This window comes from Mauremys mutica, chromosome 3 (genome assembly GCF_020497125.1).
Source record: "Mauremys mutica isolate MM-2020 ecotype Southern chromosome 3, ASM2049712v1, whole genome shotgun sequence".
NCBI lineage: Eukaryota > Metazoa > Chordata > Testudines > Geoemydidae > Mauremys > Mauremys mutica.
The window spans coordinates 76,925,104-76,948,951 of NC_059074.1; the positions used below are offsets into that span (position 1 = coordinate 76,925,104).

The window sequence follows — 23,848 nt, forward strand, 5'->3', positions numbered from 1 at the left end:
GGGACTTTTATGTACTGTATTATCATAACAGAGATTATGTGCAATTAAGCATCTAATCCAATTTATCTGTATATGTTAGTGTTACAGCTGCTATTTTAAATGATAAAGAAAAAATTAAACATATACAGCAAAAGCTCTCCAACATTCTCTAGGGATACATTATTATAATATTTGCTGCTCAGAAAGCTAAAAGATCTTCACTTTAAATTACCCATTTGTTTAAAAAGGGATTGTTTCAATTTAAATATAAAACTAAAACTTCAGCAGTTGCAGTCTATATTAATTGAAACATACTTGAATTGTCTTTAAGCTAAACATGCACAGCTGATAATAATATGAAAACTATGTACATAGAACAAATAAGAAACAAATATTTCTACATCAGATCTTACTTATGTCAATTGAAATACAAAGGAACCGTAAATCTGTATATTTTAAAATAAACCTCAAGTGCCCTATTTTTATTTTTGATACAGTCATTAAAAATAAATCTTGTTTAAATGGTTGTGATTGTAGTATCTTTTGTAAATAGTTCTGTATTTACGCTTATTAAAAGCAGTTGTTCTTAATCCTAGAATGCACTTTTTCAAAGCTAGAGATTTATGGACCATAGCAATTTTGGATTTTTTTTTTAAATGGAGCAAACTGTTTTTTATCATCGCCATCAGCGGTTCTCAAACTGTAGGTCGGGATCCCAAAGTGGGTCGTGACCCCTTTTGAATGGGGTCACCAGGGCTGGCTTAGACTTCCTGGGACCCGAGGACTTCAGCTCTGGGTGGTAGGGATAAGGTGGCAGGCCCCCAAAGCTTCAGCTTTGCCCCCCCACCACCCAGAGTGGTGGGATTCAGGCTTTGCCCCCACAACCCGGGGTAGTGGGGGCTTGGGCAGACTCAGGCTTCTGTCCCCCTTCCTGGGGTCATGAAGTAATTTTTGTTGTCAAAAGGGGTCATGGTGCAATGAAGTTTGAGAACCCCTGATCTCCATGATCCCTACCTCTATCTTTCTTCTCTCATTTTTACATGACCTTAGGTATTCAGCCACTTCAAGTTCCGGTTAGTGATGCAAATTGTCTATATTTGTTCTGCCTTTTATTACACTGCTTGATTTTGATACTGCTATGGTTTTCACAAGGATAACACTTGTGCAGGTCAATGACTCTTAGACTAAAAACATTAGGGCCAGACTGTAACACTTTTACTCATGCTCACTAGTAGTACCTTACTCACTCAACATTCCCATTGAAACCAGTTGGTCCATTCCAGGCATAAAGTATCATTCAAAGTGTAAGGGCAAAATAGTGTGAAATACCTTTCTGTAAAGCTGCGATCCCTCTTTGATTACTTTTTATCAAAATGTAGTGAGAAAGAGCAGCTAGAGTATTTCCAAAGTAACCTCTACACTTGAAATTAACATATCACTCTGTAGTCCTAACCATGGTGCATTATTATTTCGAGCCATAAAATCAATTGGTTTGCATTTCTCATTACATTTTTGAGTTAAATGTGCACCAATTTATTTGCAAGGAACAAGTCAAGAAACGTTCCTATTTTGCCTCTAAGCAGATCTCTCCTAACTGATTTTATACCATTATTCAACTGTATCTTGTGTGCGGTATGTCTCTGCCAAGAACTGCATCTGTACAAGTGATTTTCCATATATCAAATGCTATATAACAAAAGCATGAAAAGAACCCACACCATACACACATACGTCACAGCTGTTCTTAGTTTAGTGGACTAATCCAGTGCCATCCTTGAGGAACTTTAGTAGCTACAGAATTTATATTAGAATAAATAATATTTAAAATTGCATACTTTGAGAGCAACAGAAGAACCTTTATTCTGATTTCCTGAAAACAAGATCTATAATACGGATCAGATCCAAAGTCCATTGAAGTCAATAGGAGTCTGGTGTCCCAAGTTTCTCTTTCCCCCCTATATTTTCAGTCCCTGTGTTCCACATTTGAGTGATAAAATGCTGACAGGCAGGAGTAACTACGGATAGCTGAGAGACAATTAACTGAATTCTACATAAGGTGAATTCAGCAAACCCCCCCGACTCTTCTAAATGTGAACTTTCTTCTACAATAGCTTTCATCCACTTCTGTCTGATAGTCACAGTGTTATCTGCTGTTTCTGAGGTTGGCTATATCTCATTTCTAAAAATCCATCCACTTATCTACCTGCAAAGTACTATGAAACAGAATATTGTCTGTTCTTATCACTTAGCTTCCAAACTGCAGGCTATCAGTAGACTAAAAAGGACAATAAATGATGTGCGTGTCTTGGGAATCTCTTGTGGTTATTATTATTGTGGTAACTTTACCACAGAAAAATATTACATGATTTCTTGTTCGACAGAGCACTAATGAAGAGATGGTCAGACTTGATTGAACCTCAGGGACCTAGACATACCAAAACAAGGTTTTAATGTAGTCATAGTGTCTTTGCATTGTGAATTTCAGCCTTCTACAGCACATGGCAGTTGTAGTAGCCAGTAATAAACATCACAGCATTTACCATCTGCCTTTGACATAAGCTGTTTTTTCTTTCTATTTCTGCACTTCAGACAATTAATTAAAGAGCAAAAGGAGATTCTTAAATAGCTCGATACATTGTAAACTTGCTACATAATCCATTGTTTTAGGAGAAACATCTGAGGGATTTTTAATAAATAATTTTCCAATAAATGGCAGCCTGGCTGAAAATATATCAAAATAGAAATGTACTTAAAATGCATATTTTATATTGAGTGAAAAGGAAGACTCCACCTCATAAAAAATACCGAAACATTAATTGAAACTAAAGAAATGGGATCACTGTCTATTTCCGTAGCACACACACACACACATTGTACTCAGGGGGCCCGATCTACTTCCATTTAAGACAACTGGAGTTTTTCCGTTGACTTCAAAAGGAGCAAGATCAGCCCCCTAGTGTTCTCCAACATTTGACAGTTTGGGAATATTTTAAGCCTCTGCTTCAAGGCCTGCTTGAACCACTGTTGGGTGTTCTCTCTGTGCTGCTGTATTTAAAGGTGTGTATTTGAACAGAACTCACTTAACACTCTATTACCTTAGAAAGAAGGTACATACAGAACACATCTATGCTCAGATTCGCTGCTACCATGGAGAATCAATACAAATCCACTTAATTGGCTAAAACAATGTAAATCAGCCCTTTGCAACCAGATGTAGGATATCCACAGCAAACAAACTGCAACCTGTTCATTGTAAAAAACAGACCCTGAACCACTCGATGGTCTATTACCCACCACCTTAGGCACATTATTTGTGATCAAAGCATTTGCATACAGCTAACAGTAGGTCCAATCTTGCTGTTCTTACGCAGGCAGTATGCCCATTAAATCATTGGGAATTTTGCCTGAGAAAGGACTGCAAGCTTGGTCCCAATGTGATTTACACCATTTTTACAGCCTCTTTTTTCCTCTCTTGCCCAGTAAAGCAAGTAACTATTCTGGTGATTAAATGCTTTCCTTCACAATTGCTGTCCTGTTTCCATTACACACTGGAATAGTTGTTACGCAGAGCGAACAAGTGACAATCAATAGGAAAAGGCTATCCAGTTATTCCCAAGCAAACAAAACAGACTTTTTCAAAATGACCAAAAGCAGAAATTAATTATCCAGTGGGAGGTTTCATTTCCATGCAGGTCATTTAAGGTAGGTCTGTGCTCTGGATAAAATATGACTGCTAACCACTGGCCCCCACAGGAAAACAAGCCTAGTACTTGTGAAGCCTCTGACATACAAAGCACCTTAGTATGTTATTTTCTTTTTCTTTGAAAAATGGTTACAATATACAGACACATTTCTTGGCTGCTCAACATTCATGTTTTACGAATGTTTTAATCTGCGAAATACATTTGGGCTTCTCACCTTGTGTTTAGTTGAGAAGTCTAACATTTGTGAAATATAGGCATTAACAGGACTTACGCTTTGGGAGTGTAGAGATGCAAATGTATGGAAAGGCTGTAATGTGTGTGATGTGTCAATTCCCTCCTTCTTCAGTCTTGCCGCTGCTGTTTACTCCTACTTTGCTTTTTTGTTATTGTTGTTTTTTAAAGCGATTAGGGTTTTCCTAACTACCAGCTGTGAGCCTAGGAGTCCATCTACGGAGGAAAACCAGGGTTTTCTCCATACACAGGAAAACTCACCCAAACCGAATGTATGTTATTCCTCCATGAGCACGGAAGTCTCCATATTGAATCAAGCAGAGAATACATACTTTTATTGTCGAGTACAATTGCTAATGATCATAGATTGAACTCTGTAATACTGACACTCTAATGTATAAAGGACCCTCCCCCATCCAATTAAGTGGACGCTCCTTAGAAGAGTACCATTTGAAAGACCATAGTCACTGTTTCCAAATAAACAACTTCATTTTTATGTCTGCCTTAAAACATTAACTGTCAAAACAATAAATTGCCTGTGTGTATGTTAAACCCAAAAAAGTAAGATAATTCTGCTTTAAGGGGGGAGGAAACTTTAGCTTATCAATTTTCAATAGTTACATTTGAGTGGAGAATCAAAAAAATCAGTGTTGGACTATAAGTATGTACATGTGCAGGTATACTGCACTTACAATATCATGAATGTTTTCTTCACTACCAAAACAAACACAACAGGTCACATGATTCAAATGCCATATCACTTCTGGCCGCAGCAATCACTTTTTCTATAAAAATAGTATTCGCATTATCATAATAAATAAGTCCAGCCAACCTGCCGGAGGTAATTATAACTCACCCATTGGACCTAGGTATTGCAGTTTATGCAGCAGATACCATACAGGTCTGATACTCCTGCAATACCCAAGTACAGCCAAAATTTTCAGCATTAACTCTGAACCTTTTTGCCCTGGGGGAGATGGGAGAGGTTAAACTGAGAACCTTCTGGTCACTTAAACTTTCTTTGTGGTTCAATATAAGGCTCACTCTCTCAGAACAAAAAAGAAATCTCAGAGCTTTGATAGAGACTCTGGATGATATTAAGAACTTCAAACCCCAGATTTTTGAAAAGAAAAACAGATGTCCTGTTTGTTAAGTATAAATAACTCCGTACATTCAACCCTTTTTTTTCTGACGCTGCATTAAATTTTATTTAAAGCTGGGTACATTTAAACTGTAAAAAGAGAGCGAGAGGGAGCCGAATATGTGGGCGACAAACCTCTAAATCTTTTCCCTAGCGAAAGAGGAAAAAAAGAAAAGTCAGACGGGAACCTTTCATCGAGATGAAAGTGCTCCCTGGGTTTCCCAGCCAGGCCAGCCCTGGTCAGTTGCAGCACTGAGCGGATTTAGCAGACCTAGGCTAAGAGGAAGGGAGAGACTGCGGAGCTAGGTCTGTTCTAAGCAACGCGCTGCGCGGTGGCGGGGCAGGGCCCCTTTCTGTCCGTGCGTTTCCACAAGGCCTTTCCCCTCCGGCGCGCCTCGCTCCGCCCAGTTTAGAGCAGCCCCTGGGCTCACTTACGTGAGGACGTAGTTGACGCTGACTATACAGTGTGGCCGCGAGGACCTGCTGTTGTGCACGATGGTGGCATAGCTCTGCACCCACACCCAGCCGCCGTGCTTGGCCAGGAAGCGGTAGTATTTGGTGGTCACCTGCCCTTTCACGAGCACTGCGGAAGATACAAAAGAAGGAAAAGGACCTCAGCGGAGCACCGCTGCTCCTGGCAGTCCCCCGCCCCGAGAAGGGTTACCCGCTCACTGGGGAAGCCCACGTTGCTTTTGTTAGCGGGAGCTCAGATAAAGGGCTCCAGCTACGTCTCAGGGAGGTTGGCTCAGGGCAAACGAGTGCTTTAGTAAAGGCAAAAATAGAGATCCGAACGGTGTGTGTGTGTGTGTGTCCTGGTGACAATGATCCCGCGCCCACTGCAGTTAATGAGGAAGCTTCCACTGGCATCAGAGGTGCGGGCTTAGTGCGGATAAATTCATGTCCGGAAATTTCCAAACAACAACTGACCCCATCACTTAAGTGTCTCCGGGGTAATCAATGCATGTCTGCACATCAACAAAAAAAATGTTCACGGAGTCCAAAGGAAACTACATGCCACTAAGTGTTTCACAATAATAATACTGCACAGTCCACTACTGGGGGGAGATGTTTTTCTGATCTCTCTGTCATCGCGATTTTTAAAAGAATATTTAAAATGGGTTTTGCCTCTACTTGTGCCTGTTCCATTTTCTGTAAATGGGAAGAAAACTTACAGGAAACTAATATATTTTCCATCCATTCATTCCCCCACCCCCTCCGTGTATTAATGTCAGCGTGATATTGAAACAAAAATCGGATCTACGAATCGGAATACCACAGCTCCAAAGAAATGTGTTTCTAGGATTCGAGTGGCATTGTGGGGTTGAAGAAAGGGAGTCTGGATTTTACTGGCAGGCTCTTCTGGAGCCGGGAAAAGATTCCCAACTGAAATGCCTGAGATTTGATCGCTTTAGTTCTTTCCTCATAACGGGTTGCTGAGGGAAATCATCGGTGAGATAGAGACCCAATGCAACTGCTCCTCCTTGTCCACTCCCCACCCCCTCGCAGCCCCGATTTCGTCCTAGGTGTAAATCAAAGAAGTCCGGGTCTAGAGGGAGAAGGCTAACATCAGGCCCCCTCGTGCTTTAGCAAACAGGATTCCTTACACAAATGGTGAGCGCAGCGCAAGTGGAAAGTGTCACAGCCATGGACGTGGTGGTAAAGGGTCTTCTCGATCAGGTCCTGCGGCTCGTAACCCGTCAGCTCAGCCACCCTGTGGAAGAGAGAGCCAGAAGCGGGCACCAGTAAGTGACCGGGCAGGGAGCGAAGCCTGACAGGGAAGCGCGGGGCCTGAGTCTGAGTTTAAAAAGCAAACCGGCTACCTGGAATCTAGGAAGATGAGCTTCATGTCCAGGCTGGCCCGGAACATGAACATATTGCTGTGCAGCTTGATTTCTGTCACTGCGCTGGGAGGTAGCGAGTGGCCAACAGCGACCAAGCCAACGTTCTGGTAGCAGCCATCGAAGGGGGACATGTCCAGGCTGTACTGGCGGATCTTCAGGTAGCCGCTGCAATGAATGACCTGTCGGACACAAGACAGGGACACTTCACGCCCTGCGTACACCAGGGAAATAGCTCGCGCTTGAAAACGCACATACTACACAGGGGCGGGCACCTTAAAGGCGGCCGGAACCCGAAACATAGAGCCTGCTGGAGAGCAGCGCAGTGCCATAGGAATTTGCCTGTTACCATCGCCCTGGACAGAGAGTAAGAACTGGACAGAGAGAGATTCTTTTCTCTGTAGAACAATTCAGCGGTCAGGACCTGATCCAAAGCCCATCGAAGTCTGGGGGGGGGGGGGGTTCCAGGGATACAAGTGGGATTGGGATTAAGGCCTACCCATGCTTTTATTATTCCTCTAAACATTACAACAGTCAGAAAGACGAAGTGGTGCCAGGTTGTTCACAACTGGTATTTGTAATTTCACCCAAACAAAATGTATGTGAGTGTAGATTTGGTGCGTGTATTTACGTAAATAAATGTGTAAGGTGTTTATTACTTAGATATGTATTAGACGCCATATGTGTATGGTATATGTATGTGGATATAGATTTGTACACATTTCACACATATACATAGTATATATGTTTTGGTGTTATAATAATACTTTATCATTTTCTGCAGGAACTCAGAGCGATGTATGTGTATTAATGAATTTAGTCTCACGATCATTATTCTTCCCCATTTTACGGACGAGACGGCTGACGCAAAGAGAGCTGCTGAGAGGCAAACATCACATAAGATATCTGTGAGACATAGAACCCAGGAGTCCTGAACAGAGGAACATAAAACTAAGACTCGGAGGAGATACCTGACAGGACCTTAGACTAGGAGAACTTCACCTAATTTGAAGAGCCTTCACAAACTTTTTTAAAAGCCCAGCCAAGTTCGCCCAAAGGTTTGCAATGGGTCAGCTCACAGTTTCCACAGAAACACCGGAACTTCAGTAGTTTTTGCTTGGTTTCTACTACAAACTCTGGCAAAACTTGGGGGATTTGGCTGAGTTTGGCTTTGTGGTGCGTGTTCATGTAGCTGCAACCCGAAGAGAAACTCTGGGCCTGAACAGGAAACCCACATTTTAGAAACGTCCTGGCCAGCTGACACCGCTCAAATGGGCTGAGGTCTCATTCTGACTGCTAGCCCCCTGATTTCACACCGCAAGACCCAGCGGCCTAGCCAAGCACAGCTATTCTCTAGCATGCACTTCCCATCCTTCTGAGCAGGAACCGCTGGTGAGTCCTGTCCACGCACCTTGTAGCCCCCGCAGGTCAGCCCCGCATTCCTCTTAGCCAAGACGCACTTCATCCGTAGGAAAAAGGAGCGCTCGATCTCGTACTCTAGGGGAAAAGGCAGAGGCACCAGTGAGAAAAGGGCAGCAGGGCCTGGTGGCACCTGATGGCTTCGCTTCCAGTGCTGAACCCACATCCGCACAGGCGCTGAGGCCAAGCCGGGAAAGAGAATGTACCTTACCCTGCACGAAGTGAGAGTGGTAGGGCTGGTGAGCTGTGAGCACCGCGGTCATCTCATCGTGATCAGCAGGGTGGATGTATTCGTAAATGCTATTTCCGGTCAGCTCTACCTGTGAGGGAAGAGGAGGGTTTCATCTTTCTCGCCATTGACATAGCGTGCGTATGTAGCTGGTGCTGGATGTGCGGCCATCTGCTCCCGTGGTACAGCTCTATAAACACACAGACAATTACAGTGTCCTGGCTTTGTCTGGGTTGCCATTCACACTAGCTCCGGTTTAAGCAAATCGCTCAGAGGCAGCTGTACATCTCCTCTGGAAAAGACAGGGATATAGATAGGGGAATTATGCCCTGTCACACGCACGCATAAGCCGTCAGTGGGTAACCTGTCCACTTACCTGTGATAAACCCAGATGAACGGAGGCCGTCTCTGAAATGTACATGATCTTGCCGTCTGGAGCCACAACAAATATGAAGCCATCCAACGTCTATAGGGGAAAGAAGACACCACATATCTGTGAACTACGTGTGCCTGGGATTGATTTAGCAGATCGGGGATTCCAGCCTGGCTTTCATTACTGAACGAGTTGAAGGGTGGAAGGAAGCTGGAACATCCTTTCAATAGATCCGTTTAAAGGGGCCAGGATATGAACATAACGCACCTCAAAACAGGGGACCTCTTTGAAATGGCTCTGTAATAAAATGTGACAATGAATCAACCGAAGACTCCAAAGCAGCAAGAACAGAAGCTCCCAGCCTGGGCTTTCTCCAGTGGGAACGGTCAGCAAATACTGAACGCTTCCATCCCCCATCTACGATTTGAGTAGAGATTTTAACTCTTACGTATTTGCTTAAGAGATTTCGGCGAGCAAGGGACGATCTAAAACTCTCCACAATGTAAATAACGTTTGAAACGGACAGAACTATTTAAAAGGCCTGTTAAGATTAGATAGATAGATAGATAGATAGATAGATAGATAGATAGATAGATAGATAATGTTAATAGACGTTATTTGTGTCCACTGAGAGAAGAACAGGCCTCTGTTTATTAGAGGCGGGTATAAAATGTTGCAAGACCCCACCGTACCAAATGCCTGAATAGCTAAGACTGTAAACACTAATATTCCTTTGTTAATCCTTTAGGCAACAGTGAGTTTTCAATTGTGTCATAGCTGAATTAATGTTTTCTGTGTCTTTAATTAATCGATGTTTATTCTAACTACCATGGGATCAAGGCTTTCTAACCGTTTGCTGCACCTTTTATATGTGCTCCTCAAAATAACCCCCTGAATCCTCTCTACGGTTTCTCTCACTTTTCTTTTCACCTTGCACCACTTTAAAGACACGTGTTTGTGCTCACCAGATTTCTCAGAACAAGAAAACTACACTCACAAATCTTGTCACCCTGCTGACTGACAAGGCTGTTGAGATTAGGGACCAAATCAACCTACCACTTTCTCCTTCGGACACATAGAATGGCCTACAGCAAGTTGAGCTGGGCTGCGCAGCCCATTGTACCGTGATAGAGGCGGAGGATCGTGACAGATAAATTCCGCCACACTGTTCACAATTCTGGACTCTCCTTTTGTGAAACACGTGAACAGTTAAAGATTAGACACGGGAATAATTAAAAGCTCAGAATATGGTACGATCTTTTTAATCATTAATAACAAATGGCTCGCGTTTCCAGGCCAGTACCTGCAAAAGATGAGATCCCAGCTCCCGTCCAACATTATCCAAAGGGCTGGTTCGACTAGTATGGCCCCAGGCTTCGCCAAGTCCTGTTTATTTAAGACACACAAAAATTAAGGTGAGACGACAAGATACAAATCCTCATCGGCCTGTTAGGGATGGTTTATTTGGTTGTCTTTGTTTTAGTTTCAAACACTTTAAAACGTTTTCTAGTAATTGAATAAGCGGAAATAATTCCCTTGTTGATTATTTTAAAATCTAATTCCTGTTTGGGGGGGGATATCTATGTAGGAATTACCAGTTGAGTTCATTAATAAGAACTGAGTGAATTCAACTAAGCCAGGAACCGCTCCAGATAAAACGCTATTCAACCTGGACAATGGCTTCTAGAAAGTTAGCTTCCCGGAAGAAAAGGTAGTACAATATCTTCGCTTCTGACCTCATTGAAAAATTACAGAACAACACTACGAGGTATCAAAATGAGACTGAAAAAGAAATATTTAATTTCAACAGAATGATGCGGTTAACAGGACTTGAATACAGTTCCGAATGATTTAAGTGTTATAAGGCCAATGAAATACAGCGTTGCTGTTATTCAGTATTATTCGATTAGACAAAGATAGCTCAGGTATGTGAGTACGTTATTTAGTGTGTTTGCCGACTCTCCCAGAAACGAATGCTTTGTATTGTTTGTGCACAACCTCCCAAGAAATTAACACGCTGAATGTGTAGACCAGGCTATATATTGGGATGGCTTTAAAATGTAACCCTGGCCATCAAGATAACTTTCTGATTTGATCAGCGATATGGTGTAAATCCCGAATAAGGCCCCGATCCTTCATTCCTCACCTATCTATCGACTTCAATAGGAGCTTTTGGGTGCTCCAGGAATACAAGATCAGGCCCCTGCATTTTATTAACAATTATTTCCACTTTAGCGTATGCCAAGCCCGCTAAAGGTAAACTACCTTTCCCGACGTCTTTCCGTAGCTGCAGTGTCACGACAGCACTAAGACGCACCAGACTGTACATAAATGTACTTTCGAAGCTGTCGGAGTCACTCACTAACCAAGGTACCAGCTCCTCTCTTCCCAATCAAACCCTCTTTCCCCCACTGAAGGAATGACCTCTCTTCACTGTGAATGATCTGCTTCCAAATACTCTGTCTAGTTGGATTCAACAAGGAATCTCCCCGGACGTGGCTAATATTTCAATGTGTGCTTGTTTTCCTCTATGTAAAAGGCTAGGGAAAGGAGCCGGATGGAACGGACTGTGCCGGAGTTAAAAGGCATTACCCATAAACAGTTTACCGATGCTGTTGCTGAAATAATTTCAACTTGGCGATTAAAACCTTTTATGCTTACACCATTAAACAAGGCTTAGCGTGACCAAAAAAAAAGTGATTGATGGCAGCGCAGAGCAAATCGCCATGAGGCGAACACGGGGTCCGAGCAGGGACCGCCTCCCGCAGAATTAGCCCTTTACAAACTCCTCACGGCTTGTTTTTCGTTTATTCAGATGCAAACAAACAAGGGATGGGAATGGAGGCGGTGTGGAGCTGTTAACTCCCCCTCAGTATTGACCGGGCTCACCTGGGTGTTTACACGTCTAAATAAAGCTAACGATTTCTCCACCGCTATTCAAACACTGAAGCGCCCACTCTAAGGCCATGCATTCTCTGTCTCTCTCTCTCTTCAGCCATCCTTTCCTCCATTTCTCCTCTCCATCCCTCCTTCAATAGGCCAGAACTTTTAGCAGCGCCAGCCCCTCCTCGCTCACCATCTCTCTCCTACCCCCTTCTCAGTCCTCCACAAGAGTCTCTTTCCTTAAATCCCCACTTCTTCCTCTTCTGTTTACATCCCTCCGCTCTTCCCCATGCCAGCAGCTCTCTGCTCCTTTCTGCTTCTACGCTTTTCTCTCCTCCCCTGCAAACGGGGTAATACCCCTCCTCTCCTCAATTCTCCCTCGGCCAGGGGCCTCAATAGACTGCCTTTCCCCCGCCCCCCTGCATATACCTCTGTCTCTATCCCCTGATCCTTCATCTCGCCAAATGCCGGCCGGCAGCAGGATCCCCGGGAGTTCCTTCTGCTCAATAGCAGGTACCCAGTGACTTTCCAGAGCCCCGGGGTAAAGGGTTATGGGAGAAGTCTGCACCTTACGCGCTTCTATAATAATTGACAATTGTGCTGCCCCCGAAAGCAATCATCCCATCTCCCCGTTAGACAGCAAGCGAGCCACAGACGCACTGACGTCTAATCCTTTTTACTACCCAAATGCAGTAGTAAACGATTTCATTCATGAGACGGTGGCGGGGAAGATACTGGAAAGCATATACACCGTGGAAAGCGTGTGATCAAATTAACAGGCACCACATTTCCTCTTGAAATTAACAACCACTAACATTATCCTGCAAAGGTTGCATCGTTTCCAGAGAAAGACCGAAAATTCCCCTATGAAATTTTGATTAAGTACACGTTTCGGGGGGTTGGTTTGGTTGTGCTTAACAATAAAGCCCATTAAAGTGAGACAAAAGCACCACTCTGCATAAAATGTCCTACCCGGAGAACCAGGAAGAGGAATTTCTGTATTTAATACAGCGGCTGAACTCCTTGCCTAGGTTCTAAGTTGTTTATTAATCCGAGTTAACGGGTCTAATTATGCTGCTCCTAAAAGGAAAAATAGCCCTACCCTTGCGGGTTAATGAATAGCCTATCTACATTACAGGTTAACTTTTTTTCACGGAGCATTACACTCCTTTTTTATGTGTCAGGTGGAAACCTTTCGCTGTTTAGCTGTGTCTAAGTTAATGTTTTATAATTAAATGTTTTCACTTGTCTACCTGAACCGGCTTTTCGAAACCCTACCACATGAGACAGCTCTTTGTATTTTCCAGATGTTTCAGTGCTTTCAAGTTAGAGACTATTTTCATTCATTGCCAATTCCTTCCAGTCCGTCCGACCACCCCACCCCACCGCTATCCTGATGCCCTTTAAAATTCTGTTTTAAAGGGTTGTGCAGAAAAAACTCTTCATTGATATAACTTTTTTTATCTGTCTGTCTATTCGTTTTAACACCCAATTTCCTTTTAGCGAGGGGGGTAAACTGTGATTTCTTGCACTTGACCTACCGCAGAAAATTCTACAAATCCTTTGATTGTCTATTTAAAACAAAACAAGGAAACCAGCTTCCCTTTTGCTTCAGGATTACACTGGAAACAAGATCTAAAGGTTCTCTTGTAATTTGGAGAGGCGAACAGAATAATAGGTTTGGAATAGAAACAAGCAGCTTTGTGAGGGGAAGGATAACTAAAGCGCTTTTAGGCAAAGGATTTTCCCAGCTAAAGTGGCCGAAGACAAAGCAAAACATAATCTATTTTGGAAGATTTCCAAGATATGCCACATTAACCTTAGTAGATAAAATTTGCTTTCCTCCCCGAGCCTCCCACCTCCATCAAAGTCTGGTTTATCATATTTACATAAGTAGCCTTAGAAGGGATGTATCTATTATGGATCTAAAGCGCTAGCTGGCTCATATTTCATTTGAAAATCTAGGCGAAGTTTTACTGTTGCTTTATACCTGATGCATTGTATTAAAATACCCCCTGACCCGTGGATTACCTCAATGGACTGGCTGCATGGGCTTTGTAATTTCCTGAAAATGAGATTTCGATTTATAAAACAAGAAACCAATTAGTAACCAAATGAGGCGAAGTAGATCCACTAAAATTGACCTAATCCCACAGGCACCATTTAGGCCAGTTCTTGGCGAATGAATGATGAGCCACAGTCTAGCGTGGGCTCAAGGCATCATCCAGCTGTGTTATTGCAAGCAGCAAAAATAAATTGATCGAGCTTTTCCTTCGGAATGAATTTTCTACTCTTGACAAAATATAGATTATAGCCCCTACATAACAACCTCCTCCACTCGAGGTTATTTCTTATAAGAAGATAAACAATTTAGGCTACAAGGAACTGCCCGTCTTTAGGAGAGAGAAGAAGACATTCTAGCCAACCTGGAATGTTGCTTCGGCTATTAAACCAGTTTCAACGCTTTGCAGGAATATATCATAGGAAGCTACCATGTTTGGGACTGAGGACGCTGACTCATTCTTTATTTTACCAACTTCTCTGTGGAAATGCATTTAACGTTCACAAATTAAAGGCCACAGAAAACGTTTCTTTGCCTTTTCTGGTGTCAGTGCATTAGCCACATCAGCTGAATCAAAGGGACCTTTCTGGGCTTTACAATGTTTCATTCCCATCCATACACCCCCAGACCACTGGAGTTCACACGGCCACTTCCCTCCCCAACGCTTTAAGAAACAACAGTTTTGATCTAACCATATCCACCCCCACCATTCGATTCATTCAGTCCTTAATGCTAGCAACCAGGGGCAAAACTGGGTTGATACATAGTTTTTGCCCAATAGCATTTTGGCTGCAATACACGGGCGCTTATTTGCCATCCAACGGTGGCAAAGGAATGGAAGAAGGTCTCCCTTTCAATAGTTTCTAATTTGATCTAGGAAAAATAAAATTAATTAAACAAACGGGGAGAGGGGTAGGTAGAATGATTCCAAAAGGCATATCCACCTCTTTAGCATTGGCAGATCTGCTAGGCCGGGAAGCTCTCTGCGAGCATCTGCAGCTCTGAAGCACCCCCTGCCCTCTTCCCATTCCTTTGTTTGGGAGTAGTAAAGAGGGGTTGGCTGGAGATGCAAGCCCTTAACTGTTTTGTTTTCACTTGCTGGCTTTTGAAATGATTATTTCTCCAATAAACTATGGGTCATACAATCCGGATTCAGCGGAGAGAAAACAAACAAACAAACAACCTTTGCGCTCCAGTTTGGAAGTCACTCTCAGAGCAGTAAAAACAATGGTTAAGATGTGACTAGGGGTTGTGAATGCTTCCCATTCTCAGACACCCGAAGAAGTTTTGTTTTCAGAGGAGTGGTGCTGGTCACTACCTGAAAAATTAGGCACCTTTTTGCTATGCCCTTTATCCTCGTTTACACTAAACTTTGTCAGAGTGTTTGGCCTTTGGTGGGGAATGCATTTCCAGGCTGCGCTCTGGAAGTCTGTAATGCTGAGTACAAAATTAAACAATGACAGAACAACCCTCCTCATAAAAAATGTGCACTAAATATATATTTAGTTAGGTGCGGGGGCTTACAGCCAGATAAATAAACCAGCGATATGTTAAACCTATTTAAAATAGGACCAGAAATACAATTCGAATAGAAATACGAGATTATTTTATAGCATTGGGCTCCGATTCTGCAATCTTTATTCAGGCAAAACTTTTCTTGAAATCAGCAGGCGCTTTTATCTCATCAGGCATGTCTTGATTCTGATTTTCTGTACTTACACTGAATAAAATATATCTATCTAGTGGTCCTTACTCTAGTAAAATAAATAAATACATTCAGTGGACTCGCCCAAAGACCTCAAAAGGGCTGCTTTTTTCATAGGCGTGTAGGACCGGAAGGGACCTCAATAGGCCATTTTTTGCCTGGGGGAAGACTGCAAATCAGGCCCAACAAAGTGATATGATGTAATTAAATGAACATTTTAATAGGTAGGAGCGCACAGCACACCTGAATTCGATTTGTGCTGTTCTCTTTGGGCACCTAATGTTCTTGCTTCGGATTTGTTTTCTTCTGCAAACCTGACGGGCAGCACACTGACCCACATATGCAGGGAAATGAAATGCCACGGGCAGCCATTACAAGTGAAGCTCAAGCTCGAGGGAATTCCCAATTGCCTGCTGTTTGGCGTCCGGCGTCTCAGCGTCTTTGCAGCGGGACCCTGCAAACGGGTGCGAAAGGCTGTGTGTGAAGAGGCACAGGGGAGGAAGGCTGCGCTAGGGGCCCGGAAGCCCAGGGCGAAGCGCAGTTTGCCGGAGCAAAGTGCGTGGCCCACCCATGTAAGCAGCAGCACCTTCCCTTCCCCATATGTTGCCTCCATGCAGCCGGCCAGGTGAAGCCCCTCATAAAGCTTTATGAGCGCACAGGCATTTCACCCCAGAGTCCGTATGCTGCTCGTAAAGCAGCACCTTTCGCGCTTCCTCATCGCCCCGCACCAGCAGGGCTACTTTCTTCTCTCTCTTACTGTAGTTTCTTTGGAGGAAGACCAGCTAACCAGAGGGTCATTTCTTCCACTCTCAAAAGGTAAAAAACCCCACCCGCTCTAGTCACTGCAAACCAAAAAAGGCACAGGGTGTTGCATGCAGGAATCAACCTGAGTCTATTAACCGTTTAATAGGTTTACTATCCATGGCCTGTTTTGCTACCTCCTAGCATATAGCCCTGACCTGGATGATTTCTTAGTTAATCCTACAGGCACTAGTCAACGATAACGAAAATCCCAGACATTTGAGACTGCAAATAAGCATCAATTCTTCCTTGGAGGGTCCAGATGAAATGAAATAAAGTATTTACAAAAAACTGCTGCTCATTTCGAAGCGTCTGCGGATGCCATTACCAAAGATTTTTTTAAAAGTATTAGCCCGATAAACCAAATGCGTTCATTTGAAACAAAGATTTAGTTAATATCCGTGTTTATTCCCTAAAGAAATATTGCCTACATAACCATCACTGCTAGAGGAACTACAGAGAAATGCTGCCTGCGCTGATTCACTATACAACAAAACACCAGCGTTTTGCTTCTAACATACACCAGGCAACGTAATGACACTTTACAACGTAAGCCAGGGTCCGCAATGCCAAACTAAAACGGCAGCCACAATTTTGGAATTTCATGCAGATCGGTATTATCAAAATCACAATCAACGTTATTTTGTTCACAGGTAGCTATCCTGACAACGACTGTACCAAATCGCTATTTCACCTGGTGTTCATATGATGCTAAAAAGCATCCGCCAAGGTTTTTTTTTTCCAAACCAATTTTTATTAGCAAAAGAGTGAGGCTGTTGCTGAAGAAAATATGATTTCACCATTGATCTGATATGCGCTTTCTGGCACATAAATCTGCTTTTGCAACTGTTATGCAAGAAGTTTAGTTCTGCACTTCACATTTTAAATCCACATCAAAACTAGAATTAAACACAGAGAGGCAGCCTGGAGAGTAAACTGCAGCTTAAAGGCTTTTAAATGAGAAAAACGTCTGTAAGAAAATAAACATTGAAACCTAATGCTCAATCATTTCCCCTAGCAGTAAGAAAAACAGCATTAAATCACCTATCCACGTGGGAAACGGATTTTTTTTTCGGTTAGTCGTTTAGCCCCTAAAATAAAACAAGATTAAGGATTTCAGTATTGAAATGCTAGCCATTATTATTCTGCAAAGATTTAAACAGTGCCCTTTGCTTGAGTCTGTGAATTTAAGCGCCTTTCTGTATAGATTACCTACAAACGTACCGCAATTTTCATGATCGTTTTCTTAAACTATTTTCGCAACGAGACAATAGCATGGACTTATCAAAATATGTTAAATTACTAGTTCTCTTTCTACGAAATACACACACATACACACGGAAAAAAATCAAGGAATTTTTTGAGCTATCTGTTACACGGGGGATGTTTGCTCCTTACAATTTTCTGAAGTTGTATTAGACTCGACGTTTCAGCTCTTTAATGGTAAATCGCGATTTCAGGGCCATATCTTGTCGTCGGTTTGTTTTTAAAAGCCGAACTCCCTACAGAATTCAACATGGAGTTGTGCTTAAAAATTGATGGCACGGTACGGCCCCTTAGTGATTTACCAGAACTGCAGGCCTTCCAAAAGTTAGCTGGCCACTGAAAGCTCCTGTTTGTCTTCTCCATGGAGGTTTAACTCCCTGGACCAGAAGGATGCACGTTGCCCAAGCCGCTGTTTTCAACTATAATAGAGTTCCCCCTTGAGAGGTTTAATTTACAGCAGACTTGTGAAAAGGAAAACGGGAAATGTTAAGTATTTTAACCAAGCTTTTTTTTAATTGGTATTGAAGAATTAAATTGTATCTTAAACATGAAACAAGGAGGATAATGATACAATTCATCTAAAATCTTTGCTTACTGTACTTTAATGTTCGTTTTCTTTCTTACATTAGAGATTTGAGTTGTATTCAATATACAATTATTCCTGCTTTTCAAATAAGCATAGGAAACTGCACTATGATAACGCTATACTTATCCATCCACCCACTCTCATTATTTTAATCGTAAAGCAATTTCCCTCTTAAAATAATGAATCCGAAATGTATCTGCATGATGATTACATAAAAGCTGTTTAAAAGGAATTATACACAGAAAGATGCTCACACATTATTTTTCTGTCTATGAACAGCTCTGTACCTGCGCAGACAGTATCTATATCTTTCTACGTATAATCACTTTAATCCCTTCACATATAATCACGGCCCAGATAGATTTGAATTCATTATTTTAAGAGGGAAATTGTTTTAGTAGTTGCACAAGAGCTGTTAGTTAGATACAGGTAAAGTTATTCCAACCAGACATTTAAATAATAGGTTTGTGACGTAGAAAGCCTTGAGATCACACGTTATTTCTCTAACTTTCTGAGCCTCTTATCCATAGACTTTAGTCAGTGGTCTGTCTCGCTCCCAAAAGTTTGTATCATTTCCGTTCCCGGGGGAAATATAATGAGAAGGTTCCCACCTTCAAATATACCCTTTCTCTGTACCCTGCCACCTCTTTCAGGAACCCCTTTGCTTCTGGTACATAATTTCTTTGCCTCCCTCTACCCACATCCCAGCGTTAATTTCACACTCTTGCCTCTTCTGGCGAGACCGACCTCTAGATTTCCCCCCAAACACAGAAAATGCCCTAAAACAGTCCCTCGGCTCCGATCCGAACTTAGACTGATCCTGTCTCAGACTGGGAAGGGTGAACCCACCACTCCTTACTGATGGCCTGGCAGAACTCACCAGTGGCTTCGCTCTGCTCAAGGGCCGGTGAGTTTCGAGGTCATCAATAAATTGGGAAATAAACGATGCACCCGGAGTCGAGGCCCCGCTTCTACACCTGCATAAACACACGCAGACACGTAGAGTCGGAGGTAGGGGCGGACTCTATTCCGTATTCATCTCGCCAGAAACAAGCAGAGTTCAGCGCAACGGTGCGTGTGTGGGACTGCGTGTCTGCCTTTCTCGCTCACTCGCAAGGAATCAGTAGAAAATACGCAGGAGGGAGAATATATTCTGCGTGGCTCTGGCTGCAGAAACAAGCACCGCTAATACAACGCGCGCGTTTGTGCTGCTGTTTAGGTGTTTTGTGTCTGCCCTACACAGACGGAGGGGCAAATAGAGAGAGAAATATATGCCGTGTGGCTCTGTCTACAAAATCAAGCCCTCACAACGGGCGTGTGCTCGTTTCTGTCTTTCTTCTACACAATATCCGCGCTCTTTGAGAACTACACTGGACAGAGCTTCGGTCCCTGCTTCCTTATTATTATTATAAGTTGCAGATTGCCTTTAATTAGACTCGGGGGGGGGGGTTGCTACGTTAAAAACCCCATTTAGCCTCCACTCCGGTCTCTCTGCACAAATTGGCATATGTTTTGGACAGCAGCAGCTCTGGCTATGGTGCACTTTGCCACACAATTCCCTAGTGCATTCAAACATTCTGCTTTGGCACTGAGGGACGGGAATCAGCTATTCTTCTCTTCCCATGATTACTCACAGCCTACAAGAAACACCATATGCTTCTTCTGATCAAACAACCCGCTACACAGGCACCAATAATTGACGAGACCTGCTCGAAATCACGCAGAAAGGTAGCCTACTGAGACTGCAGGAGTTGACAAATCATTGCTAATAATCCTTTTAGGAACATCACGGCCATCAGAGTTTGCAATAGCTTTATTTTTATAAAGTACGCGTTGACAGTATAAAGGACAACTCGATCTCTTTTTAAACAGAAGGCAGTCTCGTCTAATGATATTCAAGCCGGCAAATCACAGCCACAATAGGAATGTGTAGTTTCATTTATTTTGTTACCTTTCAGGTGCTACAGCTTTGATTCATCTCCTCGCTTGGTTTCAAGTTATTAGGAGATGGATTTTATTGCTTAAGGAAATTACTTCAACATGCAATAGATTAGAAGTTACTGTCAAGGGTGTTTTTTTTCCTTAAAAAAAAAGCAGTTTTAAACAATCTGACAGGAAACAAAAATCTTCCCGTATCCAAATACAGATATCACCCCTCACGTATTTATACTAAAAGTATAATTTAATAACGCACAACTTCGATTTTCAATCAGACTTTTAAAAATGCGAAGACTAATCTATTGCCCTACTTTTCCCATCTCCTGATAGAAACAGACTCGATCAAATAGTCAGTCTTCCTTTGTAAAACACAATATCCTGGGAGCTGTTCAAACTGTAAATGTGTGAAGCATGTTATTAATTCGATTGGAAGAATTTCCAGTTTCATAGTTTTTTCTTCCACATATAGGATTCTCCATTCAGGTGAATCCACGTAAAATATTCGCACAGGCTTTTGCACTAATTTTTCTCTCACATTAAAAGAAATAGATTCAAGATACGGGCGAACTTTGTATAATCCCTCTTTACCGATGAATAGTCCCTCTTAATTTCTCCTGGTGTTTTGCTTGGCATCGGATCTAGACATTTTAAACATTAACTTTAAATCCTAGATTTGGTTAACGGCAAGACTTTTAAAGTATATAAGAACTCCGAACCCTGATTTGATTAAACAGACTAAACTGATCCTTCTTCCACTGATATCAACGTAAAGTTTGCCATTGACTTCAATGGGAATAGGATCAGGCCCAAAGTTGGACCCTATTTTCATAAGGTTACAGGGATTTTCAATTCTTCTGATTGTAGAACTATTATTAAATATTTCGGAGACCATTTAACCTCACCAACCGTCCTAATGACTTTCAGACCAGGAGCCACCACATTCATAATGAAATCAAGGTTTGTTTGGATTTGTTATTTATGTGTATAGCGTTGTACCTGTAAACTGTGGTTCAGTTCTTGAACTAAGGCTTTAGGACTTAGCACAGACTTATGTAAATATTTACCCATATATTAACTCCCCTTCATATAGCTATAAATATGGGTGGATTGCCCTTTTTTGTTATACACGTGCTTCGCAAGGGATGCAGATCTTACATAGTAGAAAAGAAAAAGTCATGTTTGTTTTAGTAGAATACGCAGCTGAGCTCAGTATCTTGAAGTGTTGACAAAAGCACTGTTGGTCCCCAACCAAACACGTCCCATATGTACTGAAGTGAAGTGAAAGTATTTACGGCAGAGAAAAGGGACAACACAGGACACCTTCCTTCAGGAATTATACACTGCCAGATGAAATTTACATAAGAGTAAACGATCATCTGGACTGGAATTAGAATGGAGGCAAATATTCATTTTCAGTAAAGTCACCTACCTTCAGGAAAAACCACCCTCATTTTTAAATAGCTGGTGGTGAGTCTGATTATTGAAGCTTTATCCAGCTGAGAGGTGATAGCTGAGGGCAAAGGCAGTAATTTAGCCAGTTCATAAAATTCACTGTTTTCTTTCTCCCGTCTAGTCCGGGCAGCATTTTTGGACTTCTCTTTCATTGTGTTTTTTTCCCCCTTCCTTCTTACAATTTAAGCTCCCCAGATTCATCCAAAGAGGGGAGGAAACTTTCAATTACAATTCATCTTCCAGAAGCATCAAACATTGTTTTTTGAATGCAAGAGAGTTATTCTTCTAAATCTTTAAATGGTATAAAGAAGATTCAAGACCAGGAATGATAATTTAAAAAAAATATTCACTTAAAAATAACATTAACAATGCAAATGGATAGGACAAGGTCCAGTGCAGCCCAGAGAATCCCAGTAACTGCGGAGAGAGCTAAATGCATGCACCATACAGCAACCAAATCAAGGTATTCTGTCCTTTTCTTCTACTCCATGCTGCAAACATAGCTTCTCGGAAAAGAGACATAATCCTCTCTTTTTTCCCCTTCTGTCAATCCGATGCCCGAAATGATTGGCCTTCGGCTCCTTCAGTGGGTAACAGGTACAGGTTACTTCCTTCGTGCCACTGTGAAGACAACAGCATTCCTGGGATGAGAGATCTGTTACACAATGCCACACGTAACCATGTTATTGAATCTTAAATAAATAATCATCAAGAAACAGCCTCTTACGAGTTGCACCATTTTCTCAACTGGGCTCACAATGGAAAGTGTATTTTTGCATCTCTGGGTGAGTAGCGGCTGAGAATGGGTAGAAAAAATAAATGTTCGTATATTCTCCACCCACATTTCGGCTGCACAGACAAACATTTTATGACCAAAATGAAGTTACAGGTTTTTATGTAAAGAATAGGGAAATTCTACGCTCTTTCCATTGCAAACTAAATTAACTTGTTTCTTTCTTCCTCTTTAAATGTTAGTGCCCGAACTGCAGAACAGAAGCCCCTAATACATTACTACGTCCATTGAAATGTGCAAACAGTTCAAATCCCAACTCATTTGTACTGTTTCCATGTGTTCTCTCAATTCATCGTTGTGTGAGCAGGAGTCTGATTTCTAAATCCACCCACTAACCCGTGAATGAAAGATACATGTTTAGATTCTCTGGGCTCATGCTACCCCGCCGTCCTGCCTAGGAATTGAGGTAACAACCGCATATTAAACAAAGAGCGGCACAGTGTCCAACTAGACCAGGCGCACAGACAGAACTAGCCAAAAAGCCATCACAGAAGGGGGAAGCAAAACACAATTAGACAGACACGAATCATTTCTCCCTTGTACAGGTAACATTGCCACTGGGCTGTGAGGCTGATCTTCTTTTACCTACCTTCAGTCCCTGCACCCGGCAGTGTCCAGAAAGCTCTCTCGGGGTGAGGAGCCCACCTCCTTAATTGAAACCATTAATATCAGCAGAGGGAAAGTTGGCTTCTCTCATTGCTTCTCACACGGATGGGTAGACAGATACTGCTTCCGTCCCATCCCCTTTATGTGGTCCCAGACTCCCTCTCCAGTAATGGGTCTGAAGCGGATATTAATGAAGAAGCCCTAATTTGAGGCTGAGAAATGCCTAATAACTTCTTTATCGCTAAAAGGCTTTTAGCGCAACTTCATTTCTCCCCCTGCCTCAGCCTAGCCCTCCCTGAGTGCCACTCATAGGCCCACCTCGCCTCCTATTGGTCCCGGTCTCCCAAAGGTCGGTCTCCCACTGGCTGAGAGGCAGGGTGACGCCACCGCGTTCCGGGCACACACCCCTTTACCCTTGTGCCGGGCCGGGTCTGCAGCGTCCGCCCTCTGACCTCCCGGCGCCCTTAATGAGCGGGCGCTGCGAGAGGCGAGTTGCCGCGGGCGAGACACACCCCGCCGCCGGCGGGGACGGCTCTGTCTTCGCGCGGAGCCCGCTGCCGCCGCCGCCGCCGCCGGAGCCTTGGTGGCGGTGTGCTCGGGAAAGGATGTTTCGCTGCGGCTCCCAGCCCCGCATCTGAGTCCTTGGGCTGGGGCTGGCGCTGAGCAGCGGGAGAAACCCACCGCCTCGCAGTCACCGCTGACCACCTCGACTGCAGTGCAAGCTGCAGGGTCTCCCTGTTGCGCTCACTCAGCAACAGCCCGCAGGAAAGGGGCACTCCGGTTCCTACGGTGTATGATGTTGATCAGTAGTTCAAACCACTTTTCTTCTTGCAAGCAGCCGT

The 23,848-nt window shown here is 42.9% G+C and overlaps 1 protein-coding gene across 1 annotated transcript in view; it reads right to left on the reverse strand.

The window, feature by feature from the left end:
- Nucleotides 1–23,290, reverse strand: part of SIM1 (SIM bHLH transcription factor 1) — a 57,583-nt gene extending 34,293 nt beyond the window's left edge. Inside the window, exons 1-9 of the mRNA XM_045008492.1 lie at nucleotides 22,990–23,290; nucleotides 21,585–22,228; nucleotides 10,218–10,300; nucleotides 8,918–9,007; nucleotides 8,524–8,632; nucleotides 8,305–8,390; nucleotides 6,876–7,075; nucleotides 6,660–6,766; nucleotides 5,491–5,638 (exon numbers count right to left, since the gene is read on the reverse strand). Of these exons, the coding sequence (XP_044864427.1) occupies nucleotides 5,491–5,638; nucleotides 6,660–6,766; nucleotides 6,876–7,075; nucleotides 8,305–8,390; nucleotides 8,524–8,632; nucleotides 8,918–9,007; nucleotides 10,218–10,300; nucleotides 21,585–21,759 (998 nt within the window). The 5' untranslated portion in view covers nucleotides 21,760–22,228; nucleotides 22,990–23,290. The remainder of the gene's footprint in view (nucleotides 1–5,490; nucleotides 5,639–6,659; nucleotides 6,767–6,875; nucleotides 7,076–8,304; nucleotides 8,391–8,523; nucleotides 8,633–8,917; nucleotides 9,008–10,217; nucleotides 10,301–21,584; nucleotides 22,229–22,989) is intronic.
- Nucleotides 23,291–23,848: the final 558 nt, after the last annotated feature.